At 46.0% G+C, this 18,263-nt stretch overlaps 1 protein-coding gene across 2 annotated transcripts; it reads left to right on the top strand.

Annotated features, from left to right (window-relative positions):
* Positions 1-5: 5 nt before the first annotated feature.
* EFHC1 (EF-hand domain containing 1) lies at positions 6-17,586 on the top strand. Of its 2 annotated transcripts, XM_054630033.2 has the most exons (11): positions 6-214; positions 5,094-5,315; positions 6,937-7,224; positions 9,010-9,159; positions 10,213-10,405; positions 10,637-10,857; positions 11,558-11,698; positions 12,844-13,057; positions 13,374-13,521; positions 14,344-14,545; positions 16,963-17,586. In XM_054630033.2, the coding sequence occupies exons 1-11, from the start codon at positions 86-88 to the stop codon at positions 17,086-17,088; spliced, it is 2,034 nt and encodes a 677-aa protein (XP_054486008.2). In that variant the 5' UTR covers positions 6-85; the 3' UTR covers positions 17,089-17,586. The 2 variants fall into 2 exon arrangements, with proteins under 2 accessions (XP_054486008.2, XP_077032607.1); XM_077176492.1 differs by lacking the exon at positions 5,094-5,315 and having other exon boundaries at positions 16,963-17,584.
* Positions 17,587-18,263: the final 677 nt, after the last annotated feature.

Genomic DNA, 18,263 nt, shown 5'->3' with positions numbered 1-18,263 from the left:
CGCATGCGCACTGAGCTCGCGGGGGGTTGCCGTAGAGACGCGTCGGGCAGGCCGGGCCCGGAGCGCCGCCGCCGCCGCCGCCGCCATGAGCTCGGGGCCGGAGCCGGGGCCGGGGCCGGGGCCGGGGACACGGCCGGCGGCAGGCACAGGGCCCCCGATCGTGCCCGAGCCGGGGATGCCCTTCCTCCCCGGCTGCGCCATCAAGGACCCCACGGTGAGCGCGCCCGCCCACTGTACCCCTTCCCACGGGAGCCCCCCCCGGATCAAGGTGGGCTGGCCTGGAGGGTGCCCCCTGAGGGGTGACCCCAGAACGGGCCTCTGCACCTCCCCGCACCCGCTTCAGGTGGTACCTGGTGTCCCCTGGAGGCACTGTCTGGGAATCTGGTACTCCCTCAGACTTTGCTCTAAATCCACGGGAGTCTTGGGACCCCTAAACTCAACAATATTCATAGGATCATGAAATGGTTTGGGTTAGAAGACCTTAAAGCTCATCCCAATCCACCCCCTGCCATGGGCAGGGACACCTTCCACTATCCCAGGTTGCTCCAAGTCCCATCCACCCTTGGACACTAGCAGGGATCCAGGGGCAGCCACAGCTTCTCTGGGCACCCTCTGCCAGGGTCTCCCCACCCTCACAGGGAACAACTCCTTTTCAATATCCCATCTAACCCTGCCCTCTGGCAGTGGGAAGCCACAGCCCCTTGTCCTGTCCCTCCAGCCCTTGTCCCAAGTCCCTTCCAGCCCTCCTGGAGTTCCTTTAGGCACCAAAAGGGGTTCTAAGGTGTCCCTGGATCCTTCTCCATGTGAAAACCCCAGCTCTCCAGCCTGGCTCCAGAGCAGAGGGGCTCCAGCCCCCAGAGCATCTCCATGGTTTCCTCTGGACTCACTCCAACAGGTCCCTGCATTTGTTGTGTTTTGGGCTCCCAACCTGGATGCAGCACCACAGGTGGGGTTTCACAAGAGCAGAGTATAGGGGGAGACAGTTTCTTCAGGGAACATGAACCAAGGGAACCTGCTGTTCCCTCAGATCACCCTATAATTCCCTGCCAGACTAGGGGCCTGGTACATCCTGTATTCACCAAATATCCCCCAGACAACTTGGTGTCCTTTAAACTCATGTCCTGGGAACCTCAAACTCACCAGAACCTGAACATGACCTTCAAAGTATCCCCAAAGAACCTGGTGCTCTGTGAACTCATTTGATGCTCCCCAGAAGATTTAATATCCACTTAACTCTCCCCCAGGGACTTGGTGTTTCCCAAAGGCACCAAATACCTGCTGGACTCACTTCTGAGGGATCTGAACCCTCTGTACCCACCTGGTATCTCCTGATCCCACCCACAGCAGACCTGGTACCCCCATAATTCTTCCACTGTTATTGAACCTTGCAATCTGTTCCCAAGGGGCCAAGTATCCCTGAACTAACCTTCAAGGGGACTTGGTACCTTTAATCTTCACCCCAAGGAATTGCATCATGTACCCATTTTATAACCCTGAATTTGTCCTGATTTGGAGAGAGACACACACACCCCTCCTCCCCCTCATTCATGAGCCTCATTTGAAATTCCAAAAGCTGTTTCCATAACTGCAGAACTCCAGTCTGCAAACTCACCCCTGTATATTCAGTTCCCCTGAATCCATCCAATAATTCCCCTACAGTTCATGAGATAACCCAGGGGAAATCCCCAAATCACTTTACAGTCCTGAAACCTGATTCCCTCAGGAAAGCTGCTGTTCCTCTGAACCATCTGAGTTTTTCCAAAGCAAAGTCCTCTGAACTGATACTTATACTGTCCTGAGCCAAGTTCCTTAAATTCACCTGATACCTCCTCAACTGGATATACCCAGGAGAACCAGTATTGATCAAACCTTGAGCATTCCTCCACTAGGAATTAATCCCCCAAATCATCCCAATATAATTATTTCCCAGACATAATTTATCTATTACATGAAGTCACCAGTCTCATTGGCAATCAACAGCTTCCTGATACCCCTTCCTCCAAAGCTCTGATACTTCCAAAACTGCTCTCCTGGTGTTGCCTGGAGAGCTGAATCCTCAACAGTGCAGGTGTGGAACCTGATAACCTGATGAGAGAACTGGTATTCCCCCACAGAACTGGTGTCATCACAGCTTCCAGGACCATCCCCAGGAAGTGACACACTCTCAGCTGTTCCCAGGTTCCCTGGAAAAAGCAATCTCATCCTCATCCTCCTCCTCATCCTCTGCATCTGATACCTAAATGATGAACAACCTCTCCTTTTCTCCATCCAATGGTCCAGGCCCTAAGGACCTGATAACCCCAAATCCTCCCAACATCCTCTTGAAGAAGTGGTGCTACAGAGAACTGATGCTTCCATTTATTTCTCTGATATACTAAAAAATTTCCCCCCAAAAGTCAAAAAGGGGGTTGTTTCATGCCTGGTTTGGGCTCACCAGGAATTTACAGCCTTCCTGGAGAGCATCTTTAACAGAAAACATTCCTGGCTGCATTCAGCTTTGTATATGAAAATTCATTGTCACAGAATGATGGAATGGTTTGGGTTTGAAGGGACCTTAAATGTCATCTTGTTCCAACCCTCTGCCATGGGCAGGGACATCTTCCACAAACCAGATTGCTCCAAGCCTATCCAGCCTGGCCTAAAATCAGTGACAATTGAGTTCTCCAATAGTAAATAGAGTACATTGCTCATAACAAATAACCATCCAGCAATAAATGTTATCTCAGAATTATCATCACATAATAATATTTCCTTGCAATAATTTATAACACCTTGGAAATCTGCAGTTTTCCAGTCCATAAAACTGGCATCACAATATTTGGTTTCCAAGTGAATGCTGAGAAGTTCTGAAGAAAATCTCTGTGTTCAAGTGAAGTGTTGTTACTGCTTAGTGCTCATGGGACAGGGAGACAGACACTGGGAGAGGGAATGGTGTTTGTGTGAAGTGTTACAGACTTGGCAAAAAGAAGGACTTAATTCAGTGGAATTTCTTCAGGTAAACACTGCCAGCAACTGAGATTAGGAGTTTACATTCTGGGTTTTCCCTTTTAAATTTTCATTAGTCACCTAATCCTGGAAGATGTTATCTGGCATACAGGCTCACTTTGGGAGAGCTTATCCACTCAGGAGCCTTATGAACCAATGAGGTGCTTTCTTTAGGCAAATGTGGGCTCTTAAAAGCCTGCACACTTCTGACAAACACTGATATTGCTCAAATTAAAGACAAACTTCCTGGTTTTCCCTTAATATTTTCCCCCACAGCATTCCCTTGGTGTTTATTTAACAGAAGGAAGTGGCAGTTCTGTGGCAGCTTATAAAATGTTCTGCTAAAATGTCTTCAGACAAATCTTGTTTTCATCTGTTTTCCTCACTGATCTCTCCATTGCAAGATCTATAGTAGCAGTTTAAAGAGAAAACAGGGAATTATGTGGAATTCAAGTGGGGCCTTGAAGGCATAAATAAGATTAGAGGCTTAACCATGAGGGGCAAGGGAGGGGGTGCAGTTTGCATGCCTGAGGTTGGACTGACTGCAAGCCTGGGGCTGGAAAAGGAGCTGGAGCTTGTTCTCTCAGCACTAGAAATGCTTACAACTCTGTTTTACTTGGCAAAAGTCAAGAGATTTTATTATCAGGGACTCATAATTTCCCCTCCTTTCTCTGGAGCTGTAAGTGCTGAAAGCCCAGTGGGACCAGGCAGGCTCCTGCAGTGCAGGTGAGGTGCCATGTGTGCTGGAGTGTGCAGCAACTGGAGCAGTTTGGTGTCACTCCAGTGTGACCCTGCTCTTCAGTGGTGAAGAGCAAGAGTGGCTGGCAGAGATCAGGTCCTGTGCACAGCTCTGGTTGAATGCAGCCCTGGGAGAAGGACTTGGGGCTGCTGATGGATGAGAGGCTGGGATCCAGAAACCCCCACAATGTGCTGGGGTGATCCCCCTGTGGGCAGCAGGGGAGGGGGTGATTCTGCCCCTCTGCCCCGCTCAGGTGAGACCCCACCTGCAGAGCTGCCTCCAGATCTGGGGTCCTCAGCAAAAATAGGACATGGAGCTGCTGGAGCAAAGCCAGAGGAGGCCACAGAGATGCTCCAAGGGCTGGAGCTCCTCTGCTCTCGAGGCTGGGAGAGCTGGGGGTGTTCACCTGGAGAAGAGAAGGATCCAAGGAGACCTCAGAGCCCCTTCCAGGACCTAAAGGGGCTTCATGAAAGATGGGACAAACCTTTTAGCAGGGCCTGTAGCAGTAGGACAAGGAATGATGATTTTAAACTCTAAGAGGCTTAGTTGAGATTAGATACAAGGAAGAAGTTTTTTACAAAGAGGGTGGTGAGGTTGCCCAGAGAAACTGTGGTTTTTTCATCCCTGCAAGTGTCCAAATCCAGGCTGGATGGAGCTTGGAGCAACCTGGTCTAGTGGAAGGTGTCCCTGCCCATGGCAGGGGGTGAAACTGGATAATCTTTAATGTCCCTTCCAACCCAGGCTGTTCTATCAGTCTATGACTATGTAGAGAGGGGATAAAACAATCAGTGTGCTTTTGCACATTTCATAATTGCAGTTCTGTGAGCATGACATGCCTTGATTTAACTCAGCAAAGAAAATCCTGTATCATGCCCAAGGGAGGGTTAAGAAAATAAATAACAATGAAATGCACAGAGGGTGCACAAGAGTGAAGGGAGCACCATAAGGCAGCAACTGAGGTTCCATGGTACTCTGTGCTGCTGACAAATAGGGTAGGGAACAAAGAGCTGGTGAGATAAATACCAGGGCAGATAAAGTGCTGACACACTGTTCTAGGCACTGGCTATGGTGGCAGTCAGGAAATTCAGTGATTTAAGTTCTTCCAGAGCCTGTGGCAGTGCAAGGATCTGAGTTCACTCTCGTGCCTTGTACATCCACCACTCCCTGGTTTTTTCCACTGTTTTTTTCTCTCAGTACAAAATGAGATTTTAAATAACTGCAGCAGTAGTTTATAATAAAATGCTGGGGATGTGTGTGGGGTGAGACATTCTTGATATTGCACTCTCTTACTGGGTTTTTTTTTGTGCTTCCAGTAGCTATATCTGCTAAATTCATGCAGTATTTTGATAGCTGGATTTCCTTCCAACAGAAAACATCTTTTCATCGGTGCCAGACAATGGACTTCAAAAATGGATATGCCTTTTTCCGGCTGCCAAGAGAGGGGGTTGGTGGGGACACACTCTTTGCAAATCAGCTCTCTCAAGATGAATTAGATGATTTATGCACCAAGGGAGCCACACTGACCTATGGGCAAGTCAAGAGGCCTGCACCTTCCCGCTTCACTCCAGCATTCGTGGCTTATGACAAAAAGGTATAAAGAAGCTGATTCCAGGAATATCACTGGCCAAATTCGGAGACATAAACAGTCAGCTCCAGGGTTCACGGGACTGCATACAGCAGTTTTCAGATGCCAGAGTCCTTAGTCAGAGACAGCTGAATCCCAGACTGAAAGAGGCTTTCTTTGCTCGGGAGGAGGATTATAATATGTAAACGATGTAAGACATTCCCTGCAAGTTACACTTGAGCATTTCCAGCAGATGTTGGAAGAGAGGTTTGATTAGCTCTGGAAAGCTCCAGCTTAAAAGTATTGCTCTGCAAGCCACAGCCTGGAGTTCTGTGTTTCCACAACTATATTGAGGTTGTAGCTGAGCTTTAACTGGAAAAGTCAGTCTGCTGTGGGAACCCTGGTAGCCAGTTTGACCGTGGTCTATCTATTGGTGCTTGTGTTGTCACCACAGCGTGTCACAACCTGAACTGCTCCATTAGTGCTTCCCATGTTACATCTTGGTCATCATATCAGGCTGGCTCTGTGTCTGCTTGGAGCAGCCCTGAGCTGACCCTTGGTTTTCAGTGTCCCAGTGGCCCAAGCTCCAACCCACAGCCATGCATGGAGCAGCTGCTGCAGCGGGAGCTGCAGGGCTCGGGAGCTCAGCACGTGCAGGCTCCACACGCTGCCAGCCCTGCCAGAGCAGTCTGCAGCCAGCCAGCCCTGAGCCTGGCTGTGACACAGGCTGGGGAACAGATGTGCTCTGTTAATTGCTGAGGCTGTTCCTTCAGAGCAATGTAAATGTTGCTGTTTAATCTGTCAGATCCTTCTCTGCCCCTTCCTTCAAGCCACAGGAGCAGCAGGGGCCCCAGTGCTGCTGGGGATGTCACAATCCCTTGTGGGGCACTTTGCTGACTGATAGGAATTTGCTGGCTTTATCATCTCTTAATTATCCAGGCCTCTGGGCTGGTGTAGGCTGGGCATGCAAGGCATGATTGGCCACCTGCACCTTCTTAAGGGCACTGAATAATCTTGGAGGGAATATTCCTCCTACTTCTGCCAAGCAGACAGACTGGCTGATTAGTTTCCTTGTTTCCCAAGCACAAATCAGTTTTTGCTGTCAGTGCTGAATAGATGTGACCTCAGATCATGGAAAGGGACCTTAAAGATCATCTTGTTCCAGCCTCCGTGCCATGAGTAGGGATACCTTCTGCTATCCCAGGTTCCTCAGAGCCTGGCCTTAAAATGATGACCCCTTTCAGATGTGGTTGAACTCTTTACTAAAATCTGTGGATAACTTTCCTAAATCAGGGCTGTAAAGCTGACAACTAAAAAGCTGTGTGTCAGTAAAGTAGATTACTGTCAGCAGCCAAGCACCTGGAAGTAGGTGAAACAGCAGGTGATCAAGAAGTAGGGAAAAGGCTGTATTTTTACACTTGTCTCAGGCACACCGAATTTGCAAAAGACACATCTTAATAAAAGCACTCCTGGTGCCTCTGCTGTCACTCACAGATTAGGCCACAGTTGTCTCTGAAGACTTTTAGAATCCAGTCCGGTAATTTCACACCACCAAAGCAAATTACAAATAAATTATTTGCCTCGATAGACTAATCATGGTGTTCAAATTATTTTTCTCTCTCCCTTTGCTGTATTGTGCCTCGGGCAGGTTTTGAAGTTCGATGCCTACTTCATGGAGGAAGTTGCTATCTCCGCAGAGGAGCATTACCGGATCCGCCAGGTGTGCATCTACTACTACCTGGAGGATGACAGCATGTGCATCATCGAGCCCAAGGTGAAGAACTCGGGTCTGCTCCAAGGCAAACTCATGAGACGCCACCGGGTGCCCAAGAACGTGCACGGGGATTATTACCACTGGAAGGATCTGAACCTGGGCATCGACCTCACCATCTACGGCCGGACCTACCGCCTGGTCAACTGCGACTCCTTCACCAAGGTGTGTGCTAGGGAGAGCACTGACAGAAACACTCCCAGATCCTGGGAATGCAGGGTTTAACTGCCTCTTAGAGTCCAGCAGTTTGCAGCTGTAGCTTTTGTCGTATGGGTGCTCGCAGCCTTTCATTGTGCTTTTTTGTGTAGCTTTTGTCATATGGGTGCTCGCAGTATTTCATTGTGCTTTTTGTGGAGATTTCTTTTTTCAGGCCAAAGGGGGCTTCAGGGTATGACACCTGCTGAGGGCAAGAAAGGTGCTCAGGATTTTTGCCCCAGGACTGCTGGAAGTCCATCCTTTGTCCTCGGGGCTTATCTTTACAATACAAATTCTAAGTTTCTGTCTGGGCAGTTTAAGTGCTTGGAGTCCAGATGAAACATTGTGCATACATGAGAGGGAAATTAGTGATCCTGACTCTTTTCTGATTTAATATTCCTCTGTTAGGAACAGTGGAAAGGAATACAAGCAGTAACTCTGCACACATCCACAGCCAATGCATGATCCATGGGTTGAGAATCATGGTATGAACTGACCTTTCTAAGAAAGCTTACTCATTGCCTGCTTTTCTATTTCTGGCTATTTCTGTACCAGTAAATGAGATAATAATGATCCAATAACAAGAAATAAAAATTACCAGTATGCTGGTATCCTGCTAGATTGTCCCCAGTAAAATCTCAGCCCTGGTCAGCTACTATTCTTCCAGGCCAGGAGTTAGACTGCTCCAGGAGCCATTCCAAATATGTGAGTTACATGCAGTCTACCTGTCCTGGAGGCTGGAAGAGTTTAGATCCAGGCTTTTCCTTGTCAGTTGGCCTCAGTGCCCAGGAATGTTCCCAAGCATGTATAATACATTGATATAAATGTGGCTGTGGGGCCAGCTCTGCTGGAACTGGTGACTGTTCAAGTCAGTCCACATCAAATAAAGAGCTGGTCCTCATGTTAATATTGATGGAAAACATGGAATGAGCTACATGGGTCTACATCTCAAGGCCAATAGGGTATTTCTCATTTACTGGCATCTTACAGACCAGGAAATAGTGAGTCTGAAAGTGTGAACTTGCCTTGTGGGTCTCCAGGGGGATCTCATATTCCTGTGGGAGATGTTTGTATAGGTGCTTCCTGGGCTGAATGTTTTCATGGACCACTTCCCAAAGCCAAAAAGGGAACAAATCCCTTGACTTCAGATATTGTTTTGGGTGACTGATGCAAGTCCATGAGTAACACCCTGGATTTTGTTCATGGTCCAAGGTAAGCAAAAAATCCCTTTATAAGCAAGCAGATTGCACTCTTTCTGTGGGAAAAGTACTCCAGAAAGATGGAATGAAGCTGCCAGTGACACAGATCCTTGTGTCTGAAGGCTCTTGATGTGCCTAGTGTGGGTGACACTAGCTTCTTCTAAGTATCTGACACAGCCCTAAATTATTGCAAACTCAGGCTGACTACATCTGTGTTTATACAGCAATTTAATCTTTTCCATTTATATAAAAGAGAACAACTGACAGCTATCTTCCATTTAAAGCCCTAAGACCAAGGAAAACTGTGCTCAAGTGAAATCTGAGTTAGGATGTTCAGGACAAAACTGCTCTGATTAATTAAAGGGTAAGCAAAGATAAGAAGCAGCTTAAACAAATGTGTTTGTCATCTGTTGTATTTTGCTGTTGCTGTAGAATTCTCTGTGAGGAGTAAACTTGCAGAATTCTGACCTCACTCATCCCAGCCCACCTGTAACCTCTAGTCACCTCTTACCTTCAGAACTCCTGGCAGCACTAACACCTCAGATGACCTTCCTAGGTGTTCCTGGAGAGCCAAGGAATTGTAGTGAACCCCCCAGAGGAGCTGGTTTCAGATCCTTACACGGAGCAGCATCGGACGCCTGTGCAAAAACGCATCGTGCCCACAGGTCCCGACCCCTTCAGGCAGTTCCTGGCCTATGACACAAAGGTGAGAGAGCTGGGGATTACCCTAATTATTGTATAATTACCCACACCACACAGGTGAGGCACCTCCAGTCCTGGTCCTGGTCTGGGACCTTCACTTTAAGAAAGACATTGAGGGGCTGGAGTATATCCAGGGAAGGGGCTGGAGCACCAGGAGCAGCTGAGGGAGCTGAAAAGGGGCTCAGCTGGAGAAAAGGAGGCTCAGGGGGGACCTTCAGGCTCTGCACAACTCCCTGACAGGAGGGGACAGTCAGGTGAGGGTCAGTATCTTCCTCCAGGCAACCAGAGAGAGGACTGGAAATGTCCTCAAGTTGTGCAAGGGGAGGTTTGGGTTGAATTAGGAAGAATTTCTTCACAGAAAGGGTGATTAGACATTGAAACAGGTTGTCCAGGAAGGTGGTGGAGTCCACATCCCTGGAGGTGTCCAAGGAATGACTGGAAATGCTACTCAGTGCTCTGTGCAGGGTGACAGGGTGGGGGTCAGTCAGAGGTTGGTCTCAATGATCTTCCAACCTAAAAAATTCTGTGATTACAGTGAATATGTGCTATTGAAACCCAGGTCTTGTGAGTGTCTGCAACCTCACTTATTCTAAATTGTCTCAGTCTGCTGAACAGACTCCAGATTTGCTCCTTTCTTGGCTTTAGTGAGAAACAAAACCTTTTATGCTTTTTTCTGGGCTTTGTGCCTTGTAAACAGCTCCTCTTTGGATTGCAGAGCCTGTGCTCAATATCATCCATTACTCTCTTGCTTTCTGTTGGGATGAGATAAGCCACCTGCCTCTGGAATTTAGCAGCCAGATGCAGTTCTATTAGGAATGGTCTTACTGCATCCACTCCTCTGCTCCCCCAAAATATTGATGCCAGGTGCCAGAGCAGACAATTTCAGACAAACACAAACGCCCCTTGCTCTGAATAAAATCTCCCTGTGTCTCTCCTCTCTCTTCAGAAGGTGAACCTTGGGGAACTCTTGAGCATCTCACTGTGATGAGTTTGACTTCTGTGGCACCAAAAGATGATTCTGATCCATGTTTGACTGCTTTTTTTCCCTCCACCCCAGGTGCTTCGCTTCTATGCCATATGGGATGACACCAACTGTGCCTTTGGTGATCACCATCCCTGCATCATCCATTACTTCTTGGCAGATGACACAGTGGAGGTTCGGGAAGTGCACAAGAGAAATGATGGGAGGGACCCGTTCCCGGTACTGATGAGACGCCAGCGCTTGCCCAAAATCTTTGTGGACAAGAACCGTAAGTTTACATTGACACACCCATCTGTGCTAAGGTGTCATTATTTCTTGGTCAAAAAAAAGTTCTTCAAATGGTTACTAAATTCTTTATCTTTTGGGAAACAGTGGCAGGACAGTAGTGCCAGCATCTCCCTGTAGCTATTTATACACCTTGCTTTTATATCCATTTTCACAAGGAAATGTTAACATCTCCCTGATTAATTTATTTTTCCTTCTGCTCCCTTGTCCTTAGAGAACTTCCCAAGCTGTGTGCTGGAGATCACTGACCATGAGGTACAAGAGTGGTACTCACCCAAAGATTTTGCTATTGGCAAAACTGTCACCCTCCTCGGACGCACCTTCTTCATCTATGATTGTGACAAGTTCACCCAGGACTTCTATCGTGAAAAATATGGCATCACAGACTTCCAGCCAGTGGATGTAAATAAGAAACCACTTGAAAAGGTTCCACAGGTACTGCAATTTCTCAAAAGAAGGGAGGAAAGGAAACAGTTGATGTTAGATCTTATAGTAAAGTAGAGATTCAGCTTAGTAAGAACCTGTAGAAAACAAGTTCAGCTTAAAGAAAAAAATCTAATTGAAAAAGACAAGGCAAGAATGGTCATAATGGATATAAAAATGAAAGTCTGGCTCCACTCATACTACTGAACTCTCCCTCACTCTTCAAAACAGTGTTGCCAGGTCCAAACTACCTACTGAGGATGGTCACAGCCCTTTTTACCTCCCAAACTGAGCCCAGAAATTGTTTGGAGTTGTGGCTTAGACCACAGGCATGATGGGGATTAGGTTACCAGTGTAACCATTCGATGGCTGAGTTCCTGTGCATGGGAAGGTTTAGTTGGAACTGGATGATTTTAAGGTCCTTTTCAACCCAAACCATTCTATGGTTCTTTAATATAGCCACAACCTCTTAAATCAGAGAAATTACCTATGGCTTTCTGAGATTCAGATTTGCTTAATCCTCTTATATTTTCATTAAATACAACATATGGCCAGGCTGGTATCAACCATCTCTACTGGGCAGGATGTCACAGCTCTTCCTACCTGGTGGCAGAATATTTCCTTCCAAATCTGATGGGCTTTGCTAAGTGTTGTAAACTTTGTCTTGTTCTTAGTTGCAGCTGTTTATGATTGATGTCTCCTCTGCATGCAGGTAATTCCTCCCTACAATGGTTTTGGCATCCCTGAAGACTCTCTCCAGAACTGCCTTAGTCTGTTTCCAAAGCCTCCACGGAAAGATATCATAAAGATGCTGGAGAATAATCTCAAGGTCCTGCGGTACCAGGTGGCCCTGGTAAGTGTTTTCCTTGGTGGAATAGTGCCAGGGGGATGGGAGGAGCAGCCTGCCCAGACAAAGCTGTTGGCAAACTCTCCTTTGTGCCAGTGGGAAAAGAGAGCTCCCCAAACCAACAGGACTGTCCCTGGGGAGATGCCATGGGGTTGTTGTGTGCTTGCTGTGACAATTGACAGCTCAAAAAACTAGGAAAAAAAAAAAATAAGGCCAAAAAGTACAAACCAGACCTGCTACAAACCCACAGCCATTTATGGAAAAACTCCCTCTGCCACTGCTGCATGCCAGATGGCCCTGGCTGAAGCAGCCTGCACTGGGCACTGTGCCTCTGCCCGCCTGCCACCGCTGCCACCAGCCAGTCCTTGATGTCTCTGCTGACTAGTCCTGAATGCAGCAGCCAGCAAGGAGCTGTCCTAGCAGAGCAGCCAATGCTGTGCAGAAGCTGGAAAATCCATGAGAATTGTGTTTTCCACCCACTCCAGCACCCAGGCCCTGGCCTTTGTGCCAGCTTTGCAGCTGGTTTATGCAAGGAGCCTCTGGCACATCCAGCAGCAGCGATGGCATTTCCTGTGCTGCCTTGTGCCTGCCCTCTCCAAACACTCTGGTTTCTTTTCCCCATTGTGCAGGAGTTCCCTAAAGTCACAGATGAGGAGTTAAGATCCACTTAGCTTTAAGCTAAGCAAGTAAATCCACTGGTGTGTCAGGGGAGTGACTTCCTGTGACTAAGGGCTGAAACAGCACCAGCCTCTCTCAGGCACTCAGCATAATGAAAAAATGTAATTTAAAACTGAATTTCACAGCCTCTCTGGGATGAATCATTCCATATAGGATAGAGAAAGGATTTCTCTCAGATTACTCAGGCTGTGGAAACACTGAATATATTTGGTAACTTCAACCCAGATTCTGCTTCAGTGGCTTGAGTAAAGCAAGTAACCTTTGAAATTCAGATCCTGAGTGCTGTCTGGTGCTTTGTTATGCTATGTCAGCACATCAAGTGCTTTGTTTAGTCAGCTGTAAAAAAAGCTCTGGGTGCTTATGAGTGGGTTACTAGGTACTCCTAAGCACCCCAGGCAAGGAAAACCTGGTTCAAATGTTCAAATGTTCAAACCTGTTCAAATTCTGTTCCAAACCTGCTGCCTTTCCTGTAGGAATCACCAGTGCCTGAGGACAAAAATCGTCGTTTCATCCTCTCTTATTTCCTCGCTGATGACACAATCAGCATCTATGAACCCCCAGTAAGAAACTCTGGCATTACTGGAGGCAAATACTTAAGAAGGACCAAAGTTACCAAGCCAGGATCTACTCCAGAGAATCCCATATACTATGAGCCCTCTGACTTCACCATTGGTTCTACAATTGAAGGTAAGATCCAGCCTGGATTTATAATACTCTGCTCTGTCATTTATTGCATATCTCTTCCTTCACTTGAAAGATCTGCTGCTTCTGGGTCTCCTCACATTTGTATTTCCAGATTAGCAGCTGGTGTACATTAATATAACTTTGTTACTGTCAATGTTTAAACCTTTCAATCAGTGAAATTATTGTTGCTTTAAGAACTGAAAAAAGTAGCAGAGCTGGCTCAAAGCTGAGCCCAGCCACAGAAGAGGAATCCTGCTCCCTCCTGGATGATGAAATTACTTAATTAGCTAACACTACTTCTTTAATGTTCCTCCCCTAGTGTTTGGCCACAGGTTTATTATCACTGATGCTGATGAATATGTGCTTAATTATTTGGAGAGAAATGCAAAGAGTTTCCCTGCAGCCACAGTGCAATCCATAAGGGATCATTTCCTCCCACGGAAGGTGGTGGTGGAGACTACCAGCAGGTAGGCTACAAAGAATGGGGTGGTGGGGCTAAATAAGACTAAGGTGTTCAGCTAAGGGCATTTTCAGCAGCCTCCCTGGGCTCCAGCCTCCTGCTCTGCTGGTGGTTCTGATGCTCCAAGGGGCTCTTTGGGCACATTCAGAGGGTGTGAGGTGTGTACAGTAAAATGTTGTGGCTGCTGCCAGCCCCAAAACCTCCTGGAACAGCTCTGCCTCAGCAGCACAGACAGAGAAGTGGTCACAGCACCAAGGCTGAGTTCAAGAGGTGTTTGGACTTCCAGCCAAAATCACAGAACCACAAAATGGCTTGGGTTGGAAGGACCTTAAAGATCAGCTCAGTCCAACCCCTGCCACGGGCAGGGACATCTTCCACTACCCCAGGTTGCTCCAAGCAACACTTCAACACTTTCATTTTGTGGAGGGACATCATTTTCAGATGGTGGACACATATTTTCCAAAAAAAAGCATCACTTCACTGTAACAGATGCTACCAACTTGAGCTGCTTGATGTTGCAGGCTCAGCAGGTGGTGAGAGGGGTCTTTTTTAGGGCATTTATTCCTTCTTTGCTTATCAGTCCATCAGAGCCTGGACCACATCCTCCTTTTAGCTGTCTGGACCCAGTTTGTGTGACCCAGTAACAACTCTGTTATCTCAGAACATGGTTTCAAGACAGTTATATCATGGCTCTGGTTGAAACTCAAGTTTCCCAGAGTTTCTGACTCTGTGGAGCACGCAGGGAAATGCTCTTTTTTCACTCAAGTGTCACAGAAAGGCTGCCAAAATGAGTTTTTACATGAAATCCTATTATTGTTTTCTTCTGCAGTGGCTTCCCCAAGAAGGACCTGGATGATTTAATTGTGGAAGTTCAGAAAGAACTGAAACTTCAAGAGCCCTTTGACACCAGGCAGTTTCATGAGGCATTTCATCATTGTGACACGGAGGGCTCTGGCTTCCTGGATAAAACAAGATTTTTAACTCTTTGTGACAGGTTCAACGTGCCAACCAGCACCATTCTTCTTAAAAAGGTCAGATGGAAGGGGTGCTATGCATGTGGAATTCCCCTTCTATGGCTCTTCCAAAAGATCTCTTCTAAAAACCAACCCTGACCAGCTGCTCTAGCCTTCAAAGGGGAACAAATTCAAGAAAAGGGCAAGAGAGTCCCAGTTTAGAAAAACTCCTGAGCTGTTGGACTGAGCCTGTGTTTTAGAGGAGATAATAATTAGTGTCCTCTAAGGAAAAGGGAAAAATGTTGTCCAGGTGGCCCCCCATGTTTGGCTGCACTGTAATGTGTGAAAATTCCTGCTCGTTCAGGCCTTGGATGAGTAGAAGAGGTTGTGTATTGTGATAGAGATCAGGAATCATGGCAGAGATCAGGGACAGGCTCCTGCAGAGCTTGGAGTGTCTGTGATGGCTTAAGCACAGCTGGGATTGAGTAGAGGTGACACTGAGGTGTTCAAGGAATGTGCCTTAGGAAAGCTTAGAGACATTCTGCATTCAACAGCAACTGAACTGAAGGTCTAAGAACTAAGTATTTTCCAAAAAATATTAATATTAATAACTATAATATATTAAATGCATAGTAATATAATAATATAATACAATAATATATATAATATATATAATTATATATAATTATATAATATAATACAATATATATAATTATAATAATATAATACAATAATATATTGTATATCATTAATATACAATAATATATAAAATATAGAATATATAATATATAATATAATGTATAATAATATAATAATGAATTATTATTTTTGTTATTAGATATATTTAATAATTATAATTGTTATTAAAATGACAATAAATAATGATATTATTGTAATAAATATAATATATATAATAATATAATATAACAATAAATTGTTACAAGATATAATGTATAGTAAATATATAATAATATATAATGTAATAATAATTATTATTATTATTATATCATAAGGCCCTGGTTAACACTTGCTGGGCACTATGAGCAACCAGCAGCACATGGAGATCACAGTCTTTGCATAGTCTACAAAGCAAAAACAGTGAGGGAAACTGAGGGAAAAATTCCTGCAGTGAGGATGGAGGAGGAATATGACTGGCAAGGATGTTTCCTCAACATCATGTGATGGGCTGTAGATTAGTGGCCAAAAAGGGGGGTCACACTTTAGAGAAATCTGGAAACCAGAGGGAGATATTTCCCCTGCTAAAATAGAACTTTTCTAAAGCAGTCCACTGTGAGCATCACAGCCATGGTTAGGAAGGTCCATGGGCAGGGGACTTGTGTCTCTGAATATAGGATGAATAAAGGCCCTGACAAGCACCCAGGGCTTTGCTGTATCAGAGCTCATCAGAGCTCACTCTGCCCTGAGGAATTTACAGTGGGGTGACAATCCCTGCTCCACTCTGAGAGTGGGAGAGAACATTCTCAAAATTATATGGAGAACCTGTGACAATTGAAGCTAAACTCCCACGTTTGAGCCCCAGTCTAGGACCTATGCACTAAAAACTTCTACCTCCTCTCCTGAAATCTTAATCCCAGTGTTCCCAGAGCCCTGGGAAGTGTGGCAGGGCTATAAATTAAAACTATGGCAGAGAGTTCAGTGCCTGGAGAGGAGCACAGCTGCCAGTCACAGAAGCAAAGCCCAGAGAATCTGTCTCCAGGTGACAAGGAGAAGAGGAATCCTTTCAAGGAATTGCGATATTAGACCTTTTCCATCTCGCTGGTGTCAGAAGGAGATTAGTTATGCAATTAAAGAAACAAAAGCCTTCTTTGTTCCCCTGAAGCACACAAAGGCTGTGGCTCTGTAACACAATGCAGGGTCAGGCACGGACACCAGAACTGGCTCATTAGTGGGGCTGTCACCAAGCTCAGTTATCTGTGTCTCCCCTTTATGCCATGTGCACACACCAAAGTGACACCAAGGAACAGTGACTGTTCACATACATGGCCTTCACCCCACTTTTGGCAGGAATTTCTGCAAGATTTCCTGTGGCCCATCTCAGTCTGTGGCCATGCTTTGTATTTTTGTGGCTTTCTTGCCACTCTGGTGAAGCCCAGAAAGAAATAAAGATTAAACTCAAACGCTTTAACTTTTCTCCTTGCATAGATTAGTGTCATCTATAGGCATTTAAGGCTGGACTTGAACCTTTAGATCATCAAGTCCAACCTTTAGATCATCAACTTCAATCCTTAAATGGTTGGACTTGATGATCCAAAGGTTGGACTCAATGATCTTATTGGTCTTTTCAATTCTTAATGGTTCTATGATTCCAATTTTACCTATGATTCAGGACTACCAGGATGGGGAAATCATCTGGGGGGAGTAACATCTGCTCTGTCACACAAGGAGAACTCTGGGCAGTTTCCCCTAAAAACAACCCAAATTTTGCACCTTTTTCCATCTCTTTATGATGTTTGCTGTGTGTTTTGTCCCCACAGCTGATTGACTACTGTTCCTGTGATGAAGACAAGGTAAACTACCGTGACTTCCTTCGAGCCTTCCCTAGTGATCTCTTCCCAGAAGCTGAAGGACAGTGTCAGCAGTTGAATTCTCAGCTGACTTGAATATATTGTACTTCAAAAAGGATGTTCTGGTTTTCCCCCTTGCTTCACTCTCCCCCTCCCCCTTTTACAGACCCAGCTGATTCCACCTTCATGTTAACGTTTTTTCCTTCCTAACCTCTCCCTGTCCTTTTAGCTACTCCTAAACTCAAACCCCACAACTGCTGGATGTTGAAATGAAACTTATAGGAGAGAAAAAAATAATTCTGAGAACCAAAGTCAGGTTCTTCTGTTGTTTTCTCAACTTTTTAGTGCAGTACTTTAGAGAGCTAAAGCTCTCTGGAACCTGGAGTGAAAACCACTCCAGGTTTCTCTCAGATGGGCCTTTCACCTTCAAGTAGTGAAGACTGCCAGTTTGTTATTAAAATTGCAATAAAACTGCAGTTGCTATAAACGTGTCAAAAATTCTGTTTTAAATAGAATGGCTGGAATAGCTAAGGATTAAAATAAGGGTGAGGAGGGAAACCCACAAATTGTCATTCTAGGTCTACTCAAAGTAGGGTAATGGTGGTGAGTTTAGTTATCAAGAGGGAACAGGGGACTGGACACAAATCTGCTGACAGCAGCTCTGCGTTTTTCAACAAGAAGTTGGGGGAATGGTTTTAGGACTGAGATCCCATCTAAACCCACCTTATCCACCTGTGATCTCACCAGACAGGTCTCCAAGGAAAAGGGAACATGGGAAGTTGGCATGGCAATAGTTATGACACCCCTGCTCCATTACTCATCTCCCCGTGAAGGTAACGAGGCAGGAGCCCTCTCACCCCAAGTGACACCTGCCAGGTGTTGCCATGGAGCACCCAGAAAAGGCAGCTGTCACACACACAGAGAACAAAGCTCTCTGGAACAAAATGTTGCCTTAAATCAGCTTTTGTGCCATGGATTCCCACTTGCCCTCAGACAGCTGAGAGTCCCCACGTGACAGCTCTCTCCTGTCTCCCCTTGTTTGGAAAGGTCACTGCTCTTCTCTTCTGGGCCTGTTTTGTGCTGCTGCTCACCCAGACCAAGGATCATTCCAGGGATCTCTGGTCCACCTCAGATTTCAAGAGACCAAAAACTTACAGATGAAATGACTTGAGCTGTAGAAAGTAAGAAACTATTTTCTGCACAGGCTATGAAACCATAACCTAACCCTCAGCCAAGTGATGTCGTGTGCCTGGGGCCAGCTGCACAAAATA

Source organism: Agelaius phoeniceus, chromosome 3 (genome assembly GCF_051311805.1).
Source record: "Agelaius phoeniceus isolate bAgePho1 chromosome 3, bAgePho1.hap1, whole genome shotgun sequence".
Lineage (NCBI taxonomy): Eukaryota > Metazoa > Chordata > Aves > Passeriformes > Icteridae > Agelaius > Agelaius phoeniceus.
The sequence above is the reverse complement of the archived record's forward strand: the minus strand, read 5'-3'. Positions and strand labels throughout refer to the sequence as shown.

What these genes read in the sequence shown, in the direction of transcription:
- EFHC1 (XM_054630033.2), top strand. Translation starts at nt 86, where the DNA reads ATGAGCTCGGGGCCGGAGCCGGGGCCGGGGCCGGGGCCGGGGACACGG. An exon ending in TCCTGGCCTATGACACAAAG is followed by an intron (nt 9,160 to 10,212) that starts GTGAGAGAGCTG and finishes CCTCCACCCCAG; the next exon opens with GTGCTTCGCTTCTATGCCAT. An exon ending in CACTTGAAAAGGTTCCACAG is followed by an intron (nt 10,858 to 11,557) that starts GTACTGCAATTT and finishes CTCTGCATGCAG; the next exon opens with GTAATTCCTCCCTACAATGG.